This window comes from Copadichromis virginalis, linkage group LG17 (assembly GCF_057382275.1).
Source record: "Copadichromis virginalis isolate Kocher_CV1m ecotype Utaka linkage group LG17, C_Virginalis_male_GT1.1, whole genome shotgun sequence".
In the NCBI taxonomy this organism is placed as follows: domain Eukaryota; kingdom Metazoa; phylum Chordata; class Actinopteri; order Cichliformes; family Cichlidae; genus Copadichromis; species Copadichromis virginalis.
The window spans coordinates 36,141,134-36,161,095 of record NC_140634.1 but is presented as its reverse complement, the minus strand read 5'-3'; the positions used below and the strand labels follow the sequence as shown (position 1 = coordinate 36,161,095).

At 42.3% G+C, this 19,962-nt stretch overlaps 1 protein-coding gene across 3 annotated transcripts in view; it reads left to right on the top strand.

The window, feature by feature from the left end:
* Nucleotides 1-18,608, top strand: part of tbc1d22a (TBC1 domain family, member 22a) — a 167,149-nt gene extending 148,541 nt beyond the window's left edge. For all 3 annotated transcript variants that reach the window (XM_085435917.1, XM_085435918.1, XM_085435919.1), the window contains one exon: nt 17,824-18,608. In XM_085435917.1, coding sequence (XP_085292043.1) covers nt 17,824-17,952 — 129 coding nt within the window. In that variant the 3' untranslated portion in view covers nt 17,953-18,608. The remainder of the gene's footprint in view (nt 1-17,823) is intronic.
* The last annotated feature ends 1,354 nt before the right edge of the window (nt 18,609-19,962 follow it).

Here is a 19,962-nt window from a genome sequence, read left to right as displayed (position 1 = left end):
ATTATGCTAAAGGATTTTGAGATTGTCTGCCAACTTTATTGTTACAAACAATGTTACGCCTTCTCTGGTAGAAAACAAGTACTAGAGAAAGATGACATGCTTAAAAGTTTAATACAGCGTTCTTGGACTTGATTTGCCACATACCTCTGGAAATTGTGTTTAAACATCTGAAGCTTTACCTTTTATTTTTCCAGTCCACCCCCCACCCCCACCTTTTTTCACGTGGTCAGGATTAACCAAGCTTTATCTCCTCTGTAAAATTAAGCCAACACTTGATCACCACAATATAACACAAAGTATGTTCAACTTTAGGGATATCTGTCTCTCCAGTTACAAACCTTAAACCACTGTGAATCCAGTTCACCTGCTTTGATGCAAATAAAAGTGACAGCAGGTACACTGGAAAGGCAACCCCCAAAAAAGGAATGGGTTTGTGGATAACGGCCACACACTATCACTCGCTCCCTTCTACTTTCTCGCTCCTGCCTGATTTTCCTCTAGTTTGGTCTTTAGTTTGTGTCCTTTTCACTACTGGTAGGATGAGACAGTCCCTGCAGCCCATTCAGGTAGCACAGGTAATCCAGCTACTACAGAATGGCACATCCATATATGGCATTACAAAAAAGGTTTGCAGTGGCACGCAGAGAAGCTACAGGCTATACTCAGTCATGATTACCAACAGAAAGTTTACTGCCCTTGGCCTTGACAAGTTAAAGACATTTTGTAACTTTCAGCTCTGCTGAATTAATCATCTCACAGGGTGTATGTACATTTCTCACCTTGTGCATATAGTATTGACCCCGAGTTGATTTCAGAGCAGCCCAAATAAATTAAAACTAAACTCTTGAGTTTCTTTTTTCTTAAAGCTGTATGTTGTGCAATGCTTTCACCTAAAATAACAGTTCAAAGACTTTATTGTAAGCTCAATATGGGAGTGACATTCATATTTATGATCAGTGCATGCAAAGTGTCAATCTCCAGCTCTATGTGTTTTCAACAACTTCTGTTAATCATGCATCAGGGCATCATTATATACAGTGTATGCAACTAAACTGACCATGGCCATCTAAAATTGTTACCTTGAGATTTATATTAGTAAGGACTGCTGAATAGTCTCTATCCTGAGGATGCTCGATCCTTGTGATTGTTAACGTGAGGCCAAGCGTTTGTGTGAGTACAAAGCTTTTAGTTCTGTGTAAACGATTACAGTTTTTTCAACAAGGCACCGAGGAGATCGGTCGTGACGGAAGTGAGAGGTGGAAGAGCCAAAGAGGGAGAAAAAGATTTGTTCTCACTTTAATTAATGGTGTGTGAAAAAACTGTGGACCTTTGTAAATGTCAGCTGCTGTCCTCAGATCAGTTACGTGTGGAGAACGCCTTGGGTTAGCCAGCCTTGACAATAACGGAAAGAAGGGGTACTCCAAAGGAACCAGAGTGTTCTGGAAATGTCAGCGCTATTTCAATCACTGTCACAGGGCGCAAGGAGCAAAACCTTGTATAAGATCCTTTTTGTTTTTTTCCTGGACTATGAGCAGAAAACAAAAATCCCAATATAACATAAATACATTGCAAAAACGGGCAAGTGCACCACTCTTGTGTTGTAATATAGAATATATGTAAATAGACTGTTGTCAGGACAAAAAGCTTACCCTGCCGCTGGTCTTTATAAAAGAGAAGAGAAACAAGCCTTTTCCCTATTTAGAGTGCTTATCTGCACCACCCATTTCTAAATAATAATGCAATTATTTTACTCTGTGACACAATTCACAGAGGTCTCCTTTGCAAGAAGAAAACTCCAAAAATCCATTCAGTCTAATTATCAGAACAAAGTGTGTCCCTGTCGAGACGCCAGGACAAATTGGAACTCTGATGATTTAATCAGGACATCTGGTCACTCTAGATGTTTTATTCTGTCAACACAAACGCTGCAGTATGTTGTGAACAGTGTGATCCAACGAGTCCTCTACTAGAAAGAAAAGAATAGTTTTATGGATGTTATTTTAAGGTGCCATGTGGTAAAAAGTTCTTTTTCTTGCCCATTTCTCAAGCTTAAAGTTTGTTGTCCTGATTAACTTTTCTTTTTTTTTGTCTTTGCTTGCATATGTGTACATGAGTTGCTGTCAAGATCAACACCTTGCAATTTCGCGTACAGAAGCCGGTCCCACCTCTGATCATTAATTCCATACTTTTCACCCATTTATCACAACAAAGACCTTCTCATTTTCTCTTCCTGAACTTTCTTCCCAAACTTGGTTTGCGTCAGCAAACGCTCACAGGGGTTTGTAGCTGCTCTGATTGATGACACTGTAGTCAATAGTGTCGAAAGTGAGACAAGGCCACCTCCGGTAAACAGCTTTTAATAATCACCTTGCTGATTGAGTGCTGCGTCCAATTTGGCATATGAATCTATTCGTGCCAAAACAAGAGGAGAGGAATAAAGGACCGGAAAACTCAGAGCTTATATGGTGGAAGTAATTGTGTAACCCTCCACCCCATCCTCCCGTTTACTCCGTGACATCCTTTTCTTATGGCTTTTCTTACGCCTACACGCTTTCCATCATTGACAGCCAAAGTTTGCTTTCAGGCTAACTCGTGCCAGCTTGTACTGTGAATTAATTTGCTGTACGATTTTGATGACCAAAGCTGCTTGGAAAGTCAGTCATCAATCACGGCATGGTATTGAGTAGACTTGAAGTAAGGAAGTGTATATTTGCGCGAAAAACGTGTTCACAAATGCATTTGTGTATTAGCTTTCTAATTTAGGTGTGGTGTTGTTCTGTTGATTGGTCCAAGTTAGCCTTTGCCAGGAAATCATTTATCAAGTGAAAATAGTCATGAATTGGGTGATTAGTTTGCTCTTTGAGTACCATTACCAAAATTATCATCTGATGAGGTTTATTCCCAAATAAGCACAATAGTAATGGGAAGTTTACAGCTTTTTCCCTTTTTTGCCCTGAGATAATAAAAAACAGGAGTTGCTCTGTCAGCCTGTAAGCTAACTGCATGTCCCCTTCTCAACTCAGTTAAGACACAAAAATGCCAAATAAACAGCTATATCGACCTGCTCGTGAGGAATAAACAGAGTGCAACAGCAGCAGGAGAGGGAGAAATAGATTTTTAAGACTAAGAGAAGAAAAGAGTTTTTGAGGAACGCTGTGGGTCATGAACTGAGACATAAATATTGAATTTTAAATTCAAATACCCTTCTATGCAGTCAAAGCGATCACCAACGCACTTCTGCTCCGGGGTTTTTCTCATGGATCTCGAACTCGTGATTAGGAGGGCATTAACCTTTCTGAACTTGCTGATGGTTTGAGATTGTTACGTTTCGGTGTGTCAGTGTTTTGTTTTTGCGTGACTATCATATTTTGCTTTAAGGAAACCTTCGTTTTGGGATGATTTGTGGAAGCCCGTATTAGTTTTTTTTCTCGTGTGTTTTTACCTTATTTTTATTTTCCTTATCTTTATTTTCCTGCGTTGCACCCCGGTTGCCTAGGCCGGGGTGTAACATATGGGGGCTCGTCCGGGATTGCCTTCGCTGGGGGGTCCGGGGACCGCCCCAGCCTTTGTCGTCGCTGGAGGGTCTGTGGGACCGCTCCAGCCTTCATCCGCCTTGGCTGGAGGGTCCGTGGGACTGCTCCAGCCTTCATCCGCCTTCGCTGGAGGGTCCGAGGGACCGCTCCAGCCTTCGTCGTCTGCTGGAGGGTCGGTGGGGCCGCTCCAGCCGTCATCAGCTTCGTCTGCCTTCGCTGAGGGGAGGGTCCGTGGGACCGCCCCAGCCTTTGTCGTCGCTGGAGGGTCTGTGGGACCGCTCCAGCCTTCATCCGCCTTCGCTGGAGGGTCCGAGGGACCGCTCCAGCCTTCGTCGTCTGCTGGAGGGTCAGTGGGACCGCTCCAGCCTTCATCAGCTTCGTCTGCCTTCGCTGAGGGGAGGGTCCGTGGGACCGCCCCAGCCTTTGTCGTCGCTGGAGGGTCCGTGGGACCGCTCCAGCCTTCATCCGCCTTCGCTGGAGGGTCCGTGGGACTGCTCCAGCCTTCGTCGTCTGCTGGAGGGTCAGTGGGACCGCTCCAGCCTTCATCGGCTTCATCTGTCTGGATCAAACTTTTCACTTGGTGTTAAATGTTTGATTTTTGGGTGGGGGGAACTGTTACGTTTCGGTGTTGTCAGTGTGTTGTTTTTGGCGTGACTGTTATGTGTTTCCTGTTTTACTTTGAAAGTCTGTGTTATCTTAGTCTTTTCAGTTTACGTTTCCCTGTCTCGTCAGTTCTGAGTTGCCCCAGCTGTGTTTCCCTCTTGTTGTCCATTTTCCTGATTGCTCCCTCTAGGTGTTTAAACCCTGTGTTTCAGTGTGTCATGGTCGCGATCTCCCCCGTGTTGTAAATAGTTTGGTGTTTTGTTGTAAATAAATAGTCTGTTGTAAATAGTTGTGAATGGGTTTGTCAATATTTTCGTCATGGGATTTTTCGTTTTGGGATTTTGGTGGAGAGCCTTCGTGGTTTTATTTTCCTTATCTTTGTTTTTCTACGTTGCACCCCGGTTGCCTAGGCCGGGGTGTAACATATGGGGGCTCGTCCAGTCGCTGAGGGGTCCGAGGACCGCTTCGGCCGTCCGCCGTCGCTGGAGGGTCCGAGGGAGGGACCGCTTCAGCCGTCTGTCTTCGCTGGAGGGTCCGAGGGCCGGTCCGAGGGACCGCCTCAGCCTTCGTCGTCTGCTGGAGGGTCCGTGGGACCGCTCCAGCCTTCATCCGCCTTCGCTGGAGGATCCGAGGGACCGCTCCAGCCTTCTGCAGCTGGTGGGCTGCGTGTCCGTGTGTGCGGCTGGTGGGCTGCTCATCCGCCTTCGCTGGAGCGTCCGAGGGGCCGCTCCGGCCTTCATCTGCCTCTGCTGGAGGGTCCGGGGGTCCGCACCGGCCTTCGTCGTCTGCTGGAGGGTCCGAGGGCCGGTCCAGCCTTCATCCGCCTTCGCTGGAGGGTCCGAGGCACCGCTCCGGCCTTCGTCTGCCTTCGCTGGAGGGTCCGAGGCACCGCTTCAGCCTTCGTTTGTCTTCGCTGGAGGATCCGAGGGACCGCTTCAGCCTTCGTCCGCCTTCGCTGGAGGGTCCGAGGCACCGCTCCAGCCTTCGTCTGCCTTCGCTGGAGGGTCCGAGGCACCGCTTCAGTCTTCGTTTGTCTTCGCTGGAGGGTCCGAGGTACCGCTCCAGCCTTCGTCGTCTGCTGGGGGGTCCGTGGGACCGCTCCAGCCTCCACCAGCCTTCATCCGCTTTTGATCAAACATTTCACTTGGGGTTACATGTTTGATTTTTTGGGTAGGGGGAAATGTTACGTTTCGGTGTGTCAGTGTTTTGTTTTTGCGTGACTATCATATTTTGCTTTAAGGAAACCTTCGTTTTGGGATGATTTGTGGAAGCCCGTATTAGTTTTTTTTCTCGTGTGTTTTTACCTTATTTTTATTTTCCTTATCTTTATTTTCCTGCGTTGCACCCCGGTTGCCTAGGCCGGGGTGTAACAAGATAAACTGTTTAGTCTCCAGTTTTGCTTTTGTTTGATTTATTGTAGTAGAGTTCACGGGGCATCCACGTGTTACATATTGGGCTCATATATGCGATAGAAATGTATTTCAGTTGTTGGTTTCATGCATTTCTTGTTTGAAAGTGTGACAGCGAAACAGTTTTGCTAGGATTTAGTTGATAATTGTTGATATGGAGCAGGGCCAAATGGTTAAATATTGAGTGCTTATGTACTTTGATATTGCACTCGCTGAAAATCGAGGGGAAATATCACTGTAAATGCTTCAATGCACAAAAGGAGAGACAACTGTTTCACCGCTTAAATTGCTTCTGGCGGGATTGTTCCAAAGGTTATGAACTTGTCATTGGGTTGGCATTGACTGATACCAAATGGATGCAAAGCTAGCTCCCTATAACTTAACTGTGGAAAGCAAAGGCATTTTTGTCCTAACAGAGTGTCCATACACGCTTTTTTATTGTACTTATCAAAGCCATTAAAACAGGTCTTTACTGTGAGGTTGGAGTATCCAAATGATAAATGAGAACACCCACACTTGTAGTTCCATGTGTACTGAAAGCTCTCAAGCAGTCTGCCATTTTCTCATTCTTTAATCCCATTCACTCCCCCGCAGTATTTAAATCACCAAAGGTGCTGGCCAGATCCACTGTCTCCTCGAGATATAAATGTATGTATTTTATTCATAATGCATTAAAAAGCACCTTTTATGAGCTTGTTTATTTTGTTTTCGGTTCTGTAGTCTAGTCTTGATCTACTGCTCAGCAGATATATTAGTAATTGTTGAATTATCTTGGCATATTTAACCTCTTCAAAATATTTTTTTGGGCTTTTGTGACTCCAGAAGCGCATAAATGAGCAAAGCAGATTTCTTACGTTTGTTAACCATTTAAGACCTATCATAGAACCAAGTCCGCCAGAGCTTTTTACATTCTGTAGTGCCATTTTTGGGAGCATTTCAAGTTGATATACATCAATACAACCATTATAGCCCAAATTTTAATAATATGTATGCATTAAGTGCATAGTAATTACATAAATTGCAGAAAAGTGCAATAAACTACAAAAAAATTTAAAATCTTTTTTATTTTTTTAACATATATTTTACAGTTTTGAGGTTTATCCCTCAAAACTGTAAATACAAAAAAGTTGCACAAAATAGTTTCCCACCACAGGAAATTTATTTTAAGTGTCTTCATAGTTTTATTTTTGAAATACACCAATTTTCATATACTGCAGGAAAAACGAAAATAAATATTATAATGCAAATTTGCAAAAAAACCCAGCATATGCATCAAAATAAACTATTTCTAGCAGTGCAATATGAGTCCTAAGCATCCCAGAAACGATACAGAAAGTCATAAAGTCAAACATAACTTTTAAAAACACAAGTATGGGCTCATGAGGCCCTTATGTTAAAAAAAAAAACAACTACATTTCTGCAAAATGACGTCACTTCCGGTTTCAGGCAGGACATGGCAGACATGCAATAGTTCGTGCTGATGGAAGTAGGAAGTGTTACAAACAGCTGATAGGATCGGCAAAGCATGTTTCTGGAATATTATGTTTTGTTGCTGCAAGTGCTTTTTATGCGGTTTTTGCAAAGCTATATGTGGAAGGAAACTGTGACCGAGGACAAGCTGATGGCATAAGATGTAAGTACAACTCCTCCAGTTTCATATGCAAAAAAAATTATTGCGCTAACTATTTTTAAATCCCGGTAGAACTGCAACCACGTAGGTTGCAGTTCTACCGGGATTTAAAAATAGTTACGTCACCGGCTTTAAAGGGTTAAGATAGACCAGGGGTAGGCAATCTTTCTGATGATGAGTGCCATCTAAAATTTCCTCAGAAGTCAATGTGCTATATGATTGCATTAGCAATAAATTTAGTAACGCTCTATATGAACAGTTACACACTATATAGAACCACTTTATAGAATTATATTTGTTCCCAGATGTCGGCAGCTATCAGCGAATAGTTATCAGCTATTTTGAAACAAAAAACAGACACTTGTTATCCATAACAAGAACTCCATAACAGCAAATGAACTGTACAACAGAAAATACAAATGCTATTTATGGTCTCCTCACAACAGTGATAAGAAAAGTAAACTGAGCCAATATGGCATGTTTGTTAATACACATGTTAATGTGATCTTTGGTCTCCCACTCAGAGACACAGGTCTCCGAGTGTCCAGCATTCAGACGGCTACCTGAGGACACTCATGTGAAAGAAAATCTGCTCACACAGATATGTAGAGCCAAATACTGTCAACAAGGCCTCTGCAATGTGACAGTGATGTACACTGTCTTATTGGTATATGTATGATTGCTATACATTTTACATCAGATAAAAACTTTGGTTGTAAGCTTCAGATAATTATTTAATAACAGCCAGACAATTTTAATGAGAATAAGAAAGCATTTCTTTGTGCCCCCCTTTCCCTGTTAATGCCCTACCTGCCCCCCTGTCAAAACTTAGCAAGACCCCCCATGCACAGTTACCAGCTGTCAGCTGCATAAAAAAGGATCCTGGCGTTATTTGTCTCTCAGAAACAGTTCATAACTTCCCTTCAACTCATTCATGTCACCTAAAAGGTAAACCTGTTTCTCCATCACCTGTTCAGCTCTGATGATTCAGTAAGGACATCTCCTGGTTTCATCTTCATGTTTCCCTCTCACCACATATCCAAACCGATATCATGACCAGCAGCTCCAGCAAACATCAGCTGATAGTAGAAAGTAATATTAAATAAATTCTAACAACAGCTGATCAAGCTTAAACGTGCTGCTGTTGTTTAGCGCAACATCAGCTGGTTTCCTCTTTCTGGTGCAAAGTGGGAGATAAATAAACAAGTGAGACGATCAGCTGATCATTGATCAGTTTCATGATTGAAGTAGAATCAGGAGAGAGAGGGGAGAGAATGAGAGAAGAAGAGGCAGCTGCAGTGTAACGACAAATTAACTCCGGCTTTGTGTCTTTTTCATTGTAGCTGAAGTTCGGGACAAACTGTGTTCCTTTTCAGCTCAATACGAAACGCGTGATATTTTCTCTGAATACGAGACCATTCCGTTTTTTACAGGACGGTTGGCAGCTCTACTAACTAACTTTATGAATAAAATAAAGTTCACTCTCAGTAACATCATAGCACCACACAGCTGTATATAAACTCCGTCATGCTAGCTAGTACGCAGTACGAGTTATTGTAACGGACTGTAAAAAGTCAGCGCAACGAAAATAAACTCCACCTAAACTTGGTTTATATCTGACCCAGCTAGACTGCAGGTCATAGCTTCTTACCTGAAGTTAAGTTCACCTGACACCGGCGGCCGCCTCGGGTCTCTCCTCTTGCCTCCCCTTTCCCTCATCCACCTGCTGGGCTCCACCACTTGCTAATGTTACTGAATCTGTGGAAGCTCCGCCATAGCCACCACCAAACAACTGACTTATTTTTACACACCGGCCAGCATTCTGCTTAATGAAAAAGAAGACTGATGTGATTAACAGGTCAAAATTAAAATCCCACCACCACCCCTCCTTTAAGCCAGCTTTCTTCTGATTGGCTGCACCTTGCAAACAGTAGGTTTGAACAATAGGTAGGTGGGGCTTCCGTCATAATCAGAGCTGTTTGTGTTAAGGAGCTCTGCTGCACTGAAATAGAACCTGAGAATGTTATGAAGGATCAAGCTTTCAGGTTTTTGTCTTTTTTGCGAATTGATTTTGGTGCATGTTAACAGTTAGCCTAGCCATTCTTGCTCAGGAACCAGTCTTAGCAGATCACCAGTCTATAAATAGTAAATACACCTGTTTGATAATTATGGCATTGTGCTGATCAGTGGTGACAGTGCATCAATAAAAAAAACTCCCATCAACATTTACTTTGGCCGTTTTGTTGCCATAATAAATGAACAAATTACCCATAGAGACAACATCACATCCTGCTACGTGCAGCTTGGCTGTGCCATCCTGTGTCGGCTCTTACCTGTGCATGCTACGGTGCCCCACTCCTACATTAGTACCCACTGTTTGCCAGAGTGCCCATTTTGTGTAATTATATGAACTACAGCAAGCTAATGGCCCCGACAGAGCACTGCCTAGGCCTATTACACCTCAGGGTGCTGCAAAACACCATTACCACCAACAGCAACCTGGAGTGTTTGTGCATGTAGGTGACAGGATGTGTGTGCAACTGCACTTTCTGCGTAACGTTCATGTAGATGTGTTGGTTGGAGGTGGATTGATACATGTCACAGAAACACAGCAGTTACAGCCAAAAATTGGTGCTTTTAGCCTCAAATGCGCGTCTATTGATATGTGTATGTGCGTACCACACCTGTCATCTCTCCTCCATTAATTTCTCCACGGCTTTAGCCGCTTGCTGCTGGCAGCTGTAGTTGACACAGCAGAAAGGATTGCAAGTTTTGGAAGCCATTCCATCCACTTCATTTACCACCATCTCATCTTCTGCCTGTAAATTGACTATTTGGTTCACAGGAAGTGATTTAATTGCATGTTTGTCAGTATGTATGTATGTGTGTGTGACTACCACTGATAAATAGTATCTAGTGTAATATTTCTCTCTGTTTGAGGCCTCAGCTCTTTTAACTAATAATCATCTGTGACTCACATGTATACATAATTTAGGTGCTCGTGTTCACGATTGTCTGCCCAGCTTTGCAGGTTATTGAAGACTGGCTGAGTCGGCAGCTCGTGCCTTTCAAGGTAGAAGACTTAAAATCAAACACGTGCAGCTCTTTAGATGAGAATAAGGATTGTGATGGACTCAATTAGATGGATGGATGGACTCATCTCCCCACACAGTCAGATCCAGGTCAAAACATTGACTATACACATAGCTAGTACAATTTACTTGACAGTGGCCTTGGCTGTCTGTTCAACCATTGTTATCCCATTCTCTTTTTAAAGAAAGAGCCTTAGCACGGCTCTATTGACAAGCTGCTTTCCCCTCAGTATCAATAGCCATTAACCACTTTAAGCCTTGCCAAGCGTAGGAGATGGAGAGCTAATTGCCTTTTTTGTAGCATACAGTATACTGTAATGGTGAATCAATGTCTTTGTTAGTATTGTGGGATAAATGGATATTCATGCCTGAACAACCACATGCACCCACACATAGCGCTAGCGACATTAACAGCATATCTACCTACACATACACACAAATGTTTGTTTGGCTACATTTGTGAGGACATCCTATAATCAAATGGTTTCTAAACCATTTTACTCTACCCAAAAACTGAGGGCTTAAACTGTCATTACTGCCCTCTGTTAAGAGGTTAAACAGTGTTGAGAAAATTAGCTTTGCCAAAGTAAATGAACTAAAATGTAAAATTTTATATATTTAGTTTATCATTTGCTGATTCCTTTTTTACACGGACTGTAACAAATACACATTCATCGATATGCATTTTTCTTTTATATACTTAAAGCATGAATGCTGCATTTCATGGATTCCAGCAAAGACTCACTCCTTCACACTAACACTGGTGGCCTCTCAGTGTGGAGTGTTACCACCTGTGTAGAGTGGAGTGAGTGCAGTATTCCCCCCTGACAGCGAGATGTATGCAATTAAACAGTATTAGAGTCATTAGCTCAACACAAGTGATAGCCAGCAGATGGTTACCATGCAGAAATATGCTCTTAATGAAGCTCCTCAGTCACTATGGGTGTATGCTTGTGTGGCCGAGCACGCATGAGCGCGCTTATGTGTATGTAGCGTGTATGGTCTATTGGCTATAACGCTCAAAGCAGCACTTGATTAGACGGCGGTTGGTCCTCCTCTAGCATAACCATTAGTGCCTGTGGTTGTTTATAAAAATGCTGTAGCACATGGTTAATTTCATTCATGCTACTTCTTTATCTCTGTGGAGGTCAAAATGTGTGACGAAGATGTTTTCTACGAGTCTCTAGCCATTGTAGGGATTTTGAAGTGTTTTAGAGCTTTAAAAACAAGCTTTATATCATGAACATCACTGAAAACTGACAAACCTTTTTTGGTAACATCAGTAGGTCCTTGATAAGAATTTGCATTTATTACACATTTTCTTAGCTGGATCTTGCTAGTACCAGGCTGGACAACCTTTCGCCTGCAGAACTACTTTCTTCATTGGACAGATTAAACAAGGTGCGGGAAACATTCCTTGGTCCATATTAACATGTGTCCATGTGCCAATAAAATATCCCCCCATTATTGAACCCCCACCAGCATGAACCGATTACAAACAGCCGGATGGATCCGTGCTTTTAGTTGTTTTTACACTAAATTCTGAGCCTACCCTCCAAATGTCACAGCAGAAGTCAAGAATTGGTTGATCAGGTAACATTTTTCCAATCTTCTGTTGAGCCTGTGCAAATTGTAGCCTTAGTTTGATGTTCTTAACCAATAGGAGTGGAGTCCAGCGTAGTCTTTTGATACACGTTGTGTTTGTAGATGCTCTTCTTCATTATTTTGTATGCAACAAGTGATTATTTTGACTTTTGATTTTGCCTTTGGCATCAATAAGGCAGACCTTCTCACTGGATATGTTCTCTTTTGTCAGCTCATTCTCTGTAGACTATAGAGGTGGTAGTGTGGGGAAATCCCAGTATATCCACAGCTTTTGAAACACTCAGACCAGCCTGTCTGGTATCAACAACCATTCCACATTCAGAATCACTTAAATCGCATTTCTTCCCCACTCTGAAGTTCAACAGGTTGCTTGATCAATGTCTATTTGCCTAAATGCATGCATGAGTTGCTGATTGGTGTCAACCAGCAGTTAAACCTGCTGAATATTACCCAATAATGTGACTGGTACACGTATATGAGTATCAAACAACCACATGACTTCATGTTTATGTACAATGGACATTTCAAGTTTCCACAACTGGTCCTTACTACTTACTTTGGAGCATGGATCCCTTTAGACACGGAATCATTCCACACCTACACACTTTGAAACCAACGCAGCCCAGTGAACTTTTCCTCTTTATTGTTTAAGCAGACTCCTGGTGTCCGAGTCTGCATATACAGTATATCACTCGACGTAGTGAAGGTCCAACGTCCAAGTGAAGTGAAAATAATCAAAACATATTTTTGAGTAATGGAGGACTTTAAAATAAAGTTGGCCATTTACAAACCTGTCATTATCAATAATAGCATATTGGCCCAGATTTGGAAAGACTCATGCTTATCATGAATTTTCTCTCTCATAACTGAAGCATGAAATACGATAATATGTAAAGCCCACGCTTGTTTAGCTTGTCTGTCAGTTACATCCTCACTCTCCTGTCAGGCTCTTGGAAGTGGTTAATATATATATATATATATTTTTTTTTTTTTTTACTGACAGCATCTTCAAGACATTTTTTTTAAAGCTCTTCATCCTTGACAGATTTTCTCCCTGCTTCATTTCTGCTGTAAAGATGTTGAGTCCTTTTCAGCCGTCATGAATTTACTTCCTCTGTGACAATAAACCTTGTTGCTTCAGCCTTTGGGAATTTCTCCAGGTTAAACTGGGGTAATAACAATAGGTAGCCTCGCGACACCGAGGCCACCAGTAAGTCATAACTGATTGCAGATTGTGCTTTTGCTGAATAATATCCAGGAAAAATCTTGGCTACAACATCAAGAGTGTTGCAAGTCCCCAGGGAGTTTTTCTTTTTGTAAAAGAGCCTGAGGCTTTGAGGTGCAGTAGGGGAGGTGCGTGGTGTCTCACCCCCAAAACTACTGTGCTTATAGGTACATTTGCAGTCCAGCTACAGTGAATTGGCTGTGGTATTAAATAAAATAAAATAAATGTTTAGTTATTTGCTCTTCTTTTTTGTTCTGTTTATATTAAAAAAACAACAACTTGTTATTGGCTTAACTTATTAGACAGATATTGAGCAGGACATCTCCAGGTCAAAACAATTCATTTAATTTTTCTTTTCTTTTATATGATTTGTCCTAAGAAGGAATAACACTCTGCTGGCTGTGAGCAAATTTTGCGGATTTCCAACTTGTGTGTGTGAACGTGAACTCGAGAGAGAGCATGAGCGATGAAAGGAGAGAGCTGATAGTGATGCTCTATTGAATACAGATGAGAGAGAGGCAAGCTGAATTCTGATCAGGCTTTCTTCCACTCTTACTCTTCCTTCCGCTCGCTCTCTCTTTTTTCTGTCTCCCGCTCCATCCCTCTGAGTGAAAATACTTCAGAGGACTGTGTCTTTCTGAACCAAGGGGGAAGTCAGTAGGTCAACCTTTCAAAGTCAACGTCCAGGCCCTCCTCTCAAAGGTGCAGCTATTACAGTGAGGGCCACCCCCTCCCCGTCCCTGTAGAATTAACAAGCGTGTGGATTTTGATGTTAGAGATATGGAGCAGTACTTTAGAGGAAATCTGATCCTGAACTGAAAATCCTGTTTCATGTTTAACAACACTAGAGGCCGAATTTGTTAACATTTTTATCAGCGCTCGCTCGGTACCTGTGAAAATTTGTATTATTTTTTTTTTCCCCTTTTGAGAAACTCCGGCAAGGTTTTAACGCATTCCAAGGGCCTCAGGTTCATCAAAGTCAGTCAATAAAGTAATCTGCAGCTAGTCTCCTGGAAAAACACATTTCTACATCAGCTGAATGTCAAAACTGGTATTTAGCTGACTTCACCTATAACTTATTCAGAAGACCGGGGTGAAGCGAAAGCCTGATCTCAGAAAATATCTAGCCAGGATGGCAGCTTGGAGCTTAATTAGTTGAAGAAAGCATGTGCTTCCCCCCCACCCCCCTCCCTCACTCAGAATACAAATGATTTTTGGTGAAAAGTCACCGGGGTCGTCTCACCGCCTCATTAAAACCGAGCGAGGTTGGGAAAAAAAATTAATGGAGCCAAACACCTTCAATTTAATACGTAGGAGGGTAAACTAATACAAAGTGCCTTGCTGTAGTAAATATCCCCACTTAAAGTTTTGTATAGTTTGACTTTCTCAGTAGTCGTAGAAAGATCAGCGTGAAGATGCAGGAGCACATCGACGCGTCCGCAGCGTAATGGTTAAAACCACGATTGCGACGCGATTAGGTTTCGGTATTTGAAAGCGTCTTCGAATCCTTTTTGTAACAGGGTCACATCCTCTCGGATAGCAGCGAACTGCTTAGGACTCAGATGAGTGTAGACACCACAATCCCAACGTGATTTGTCCTTCGATGTGATTATCAGCAGCGTGATTGGTTGTAAACCCTGTTGTCACGGCAATGATTTCAGCCTTGATGATGAAAGCTCATGGGACACTGATCCGTAGCATGCAGACACACACACACACACACACACAATCGCTCTGTCTCACTGCTAACCAGTCTCATTCCCCTTTGAGAGAGAGGCATTAGTCGGTGAGATTGAACTCTTGCATGTGTGTGTGCGAGTGTGTGTCGCTGTTGTCTGTCTCCTTACTTACCCAGTAATGTACAAAACAGGAATCTGGGGAAAGGCTCAAGCTCCACTGAATTGTACTTGACATTTTATTCTTTCTTTCCTGATTTTTTTTTCTCTCTTTCCCTCTCACACCATACCCTGGACCCCTTTTTTCTGTTTCCGTCTCACAGCTGTTATTAAACCACTTTGACTGAGTTAATAACATCTGTGTCACACGCACACACACAAAAGCAAGTGTAACTGTGCCTGTCTGCTACAGTACCTTGTGCAAACCAGAACCGCAAGTGTGCATCTTGGTGTTATCTGTCTAAATACACTAATTATTATACTGGGTTTGGTGTACCTGTACACTTTTTTTAAAGATGGTAAAATGAAAATGAAAAGCAGAACAGAAAGACTTAATATAAAGATTTGAGTGAAAGATGATCATGGAAACATTGTGTTATTTAAAAGCTAAACAAAGAAACAATCAATAATTGAACTGAGCAGACCTCTCATTTTGAAATTTATGTAAGTAAATAAGTTTTATGTTTGAAACCAAAGTCGTTTCCAATAAAAATAAATGGGTTCTTAGAATTTTCTCTACCCACATTTACAGTCTTTACATAAAATAACACAGCAGCCTGCCCTCCAACAGCAGTTCAGATTAGCACATTTCTAAAACGTCTTAAAGACAGTCGTAGCTGACGCTTTCCTGAGGTCATTTGGAGGTTATTCCAGAGTCGTAGCGCGATGACAGCATAGGTGTGACCCGCCCTCCCCATTTTGATATCAGGATTACGAAAGGATCTTGGGGGAATGTATGTATTCAGCACATTGACCACATATGCAGATGTAAGACTGTTTAAGGCTCTAAATGTGAACACTTTCACATTTAGTGTATTCTGTAATGCATGGGGAGCCAGTGCAGGACTGCTTTGTCAGTAACCTGCAGCAGCATTCTGGACAGAAATGTTCATGATGCACACGCAGGGCAATTCTCTTTAGCAATGCTGCTGGAATATGTGGTGTATGGTTTGGCTTTCTCTCACTAAGATGAGCTTCCCTGTCTATGTTGCACCAGAGGATGTTTTTATCATCAAGCATTAATGATGCCTTCATAGATGTGCAAGTCACATCCATGTGCAGAGATCCATACTTCCACAGATGCTGGATTTTGAGCGTTTTTGATGGTTTCTCTCCTTTTTAGCCAGTCCCTGATTCCTGAGTCCATGCACCCCAAAGATTTGTACTTCCCAGCTTTTCTGTGCATTCTTTATGTGGTTATGTTTATCACATCTGATCAGTGGCCTTTGCACATCATTGTGTTTCCTATGTCCTTTGGATCCGATTAAGGGGAACAAACTGAGCGGACACCATACACGAGGCATCTATGTATAAGTTACCTGGTGGAGAGGGAATCTTATATGCTTAAGGCCACTACAGGACCCCGGACTCAAGTCCACATCAGGTCATTTTGTGTATCATTCCTCTCCCTTCCTGCTTTCCTGTCTGCGCTGTATTCGACTTTCAAGAAAAGGCTGAAAATGCCAAAAAAATATATGAATATATATAAAAGGCAGACAACAAGCCAAGGCATTTAATTAAAACATTGCACCCAGCTTCTGACATTAGCCAGATCTACACAAATTAAAAGCTCGTAATCCTGGCAGACCTTTTATCAAACGCAGTGCGTACCAGGTCGAGGGAAGTGGTGCAGCTGTATTGGCTCTACTTGTTTTTCCTTTGCCAAAGGAAGAGCTCGTCTAGAGTTCTTTGCTGGGTCTTGCTTGAGTTCCAGAGAAGAAGTACAACTAGGTCACCTTTTCACCTGCTAGATGAAAAGGTGACCCAGAGAGCAGCTAAACTGGAGCAAGCACATTTACAACTGACTGAGAGTTGGCCGGAGAACAAAGCAGACCACGTTCACGTGTGAGCTGGCCAACGGGATGAATATTTGGCTATCAGCAGATGGCCAAATCCACTTCTGTTTGGTGAGGGCATTTGTGTATGTGCGTGAGAGAGAGTGTGATTTTTGACTTTTTTGGTAAAGTGCAATTGCCGCTTTGCCCTGGTGGTTAAGCTGGCTACATGTTCACATTATGCCACCTTACAAGGTCATTTATTAGCATTTCTTGTTCGTCTCCCTGCCTGTTTGTTGTTTAAAAGCCAGGAGAGCCACCTTTTTGATTTATTTCAGTGTTTTGACTGATGGATATTGTTCAACTTTTAAAAGAATTTTATTATTATTATTATTTAGGTCCTATAAGATGACGGTGAGGTCCTACCATCTCTGGAAAAGGCATAAATCCAAATTGGGATACAGAAAGTTTTATTTTCTGAATATAATTACAAGATGATGGATTCTAAAGTTCTGTCCTTAAGTGAAGCAAAGAGCCCAGACTCTTTTTCTCTCTTATTCTCTCTCATTGATTGCCTAACCATGTACCAGCTTTGTCTTACATTACTGTGAGACAGAAGTAGTGCTTCCACTCTCATTTATAATAAGTACAGCACCTCGACCCCCCAAATTGGTTCCTTGTCAGGTACAGAGGAATCAATGTACGAGCGTGATTCTGACCTGAAACCACGCTGCTGAGCTTGAAAAATCCCTAGTTTTGTGTGGATATAATAGCCGACAGTATAAAAATTCATCAGCTGCTGCCCACAGATTGTGATTTCCCTTTTTTCTTTCCTCATGTCCTCCTCTAGCCTCTTTTAATATTGATCAGATACACATTTATCTTTGCCTTTCCTCTTGCATCAATATTTTCCTTTGGCCCCTACACACACTCTCCAGTGTTTGAGTTTTACTTTTTAAATCTTTTTTCTCTCTGAAGCTGATTAGATTGATTAGATCTTGTCGTCATGCATCTTGCGGTTTTGCGTCTAAATAATGTCTTTGTTTCTTTCATCAGGGCCTGATGATCCTCTTACAGAACCTTCCCACGATGCACTGGGGCAACGAGGAAGTGAGCGTACTGCTGGCTGAAGCCTACAGGTTGAAGTTTGCCTTCGCTGATGCGCCCAACCACTACAAGAGATGATAAGCAAGGGGCGGGGGAGGGGGCTCCCTGTGTTCCTCCTTTACTCCCCCCAAAGTGGTCTACTGAACTCAAAGGCCTCTATTCCCACACAGGAAGGAGCTCCCTTTTCTTAACCTCCTTTTCCCTTATTGGCCGGTGGGCCTTTCAGCTACTAAGAGATTTTTGAATCAACCAATGACTGCGAGGATGTGCGGTGTAGCATTCTAACATGTTGATGTGGAGCCTTTTTTTTTTTTTAATGATTATTGTGTTCTCTGATTAGCTCTGAGCAGTGCAGAGTCCTGTTCTTTATCACTGCAAGCTGACAGCTGGGAGATCAACCTAAGGCCCGATGCAAAACCAGGAGCTGTTGCTCAGCACCGCCTGCGGTCTGGCTCCGAAAAATGCCTCTTTCTGCTAATTATTTCCATAACCATGGTAATACATAGTTGATTTTTTTTGTTCCCTGAGGCAAAATGTGATCTTTTTCCTTTTCAGTTTGCAAAGACAAAGAAAGATGTCAAAGGGCATTGCACTAGATACTTTACTTGCCCCTCCCCCCCACAGATTGTTTTTCTTCGTGACCCTTCCAAGACTTTTGAAGCAAGACACTTTGTCAGTCAGTGAGAGGAGGCATGTGTACTTCCTTCCATTAAGCCAATCACACACCAGCTTTAAACCCTACACATACACAGATCAACATCAAAGAACATAAGAAGCCATTAGGAGGGAGAACGCTACCTAGTCCCACTTGTTAGGGTTCTTTTTTTCTTTTTTTGCTCCTCAGACCTGCCGCATGTGAAGGGCCACGTCTTATTATCAACTTCTCCTTCTTTGTGAATGTAAGACTACCTCAGAACACGCATTGTTATTACACGGTTATACACATAATGAGGCGTTAGCAGACATAAAGAAAGAATAACTCAGATTCACATTGGTCTGGGTGGGTGACAGGCCAGATCTGAAGTTGAAGCTAAATTCCGAAAGAGCACAATCGACACGGTTTGGGGACCTTTTGTTTTTAAGTTTTCCGCCCAGAATATATAAAATATGGATTGGACTGTTTAGAGATCACCAGCAAGGCGGGGCCTGAGCTTAAAAGATGTATTTCCATATAAACACGTGAAACTAGAAGGGTTTATTTGGAGGCTCCAACTTAATGGAAGTCTTGCAATTTTAAAATGCAATTACACACGCTTGATCTATTTCGGCTCTCGTAATTTATTTATGTAGAAGCTCTGCACGCAGATCATCGGGATTATCCTAAAAACGTACCAATACATAAATAAGTAAATAAATAATTACAAAGCTGTTTCTTTGCTTATGACCATCCATCCCATTGCCTCTATAATGCTGTTTGTAAGTACCCTGTAATCAGGCGTCAGCACGGTGCTTACTGAACTCTGTGAATATAATGGGAAGTTGACAAGCTTAGCAGGTGACAACGATTCATCACGCCCTTTAATTAAAAAGCGTTTGCATAAATAAGTTATACAACCTGCTTCTTGTTTTTGCACACACAACTCTCCGCCTTACATTAGTCGTTCACACGTTGCTCTGTTCTTATAGAGCACATGGGATGTCTTACACAAAGTCAGTAGCACCATATTGGTGTGATGTTAGGTGGTGGTGGTGGGGGGGTAATCAGACATTCATGACATAACACAAAGCTGTTAACGTTTGGATCCTCCTGTCGCAACTCCGCCAGGATCCATTATTGTCACCCGAGCCGAAAAAGGCGGGTGTGTGAAGGGAAGATGGAAGGAGAGAGGGGAAGGGAGGGTGTTGTGTTTCTTTGGAAGTTCAGTCCCTTTTTTCAGTGAGAGCTGTCAGTCTTTGATCACATGTTGAGGGTTTGGGCTTTTTTTTTTTTTTTACCCAATCTGCACCAGTTTCACAAGCCCCTCATCTCCCATGCTCTCTGACAAGGAAAAACTGCACTTAATTTAAAAGTCTAAAAAGTCCCCTCCCTTTTTTTGTATGAGATATATTCTTTCAGTCAGCATTTTAAATTTGTCTTTTTCATTTAGG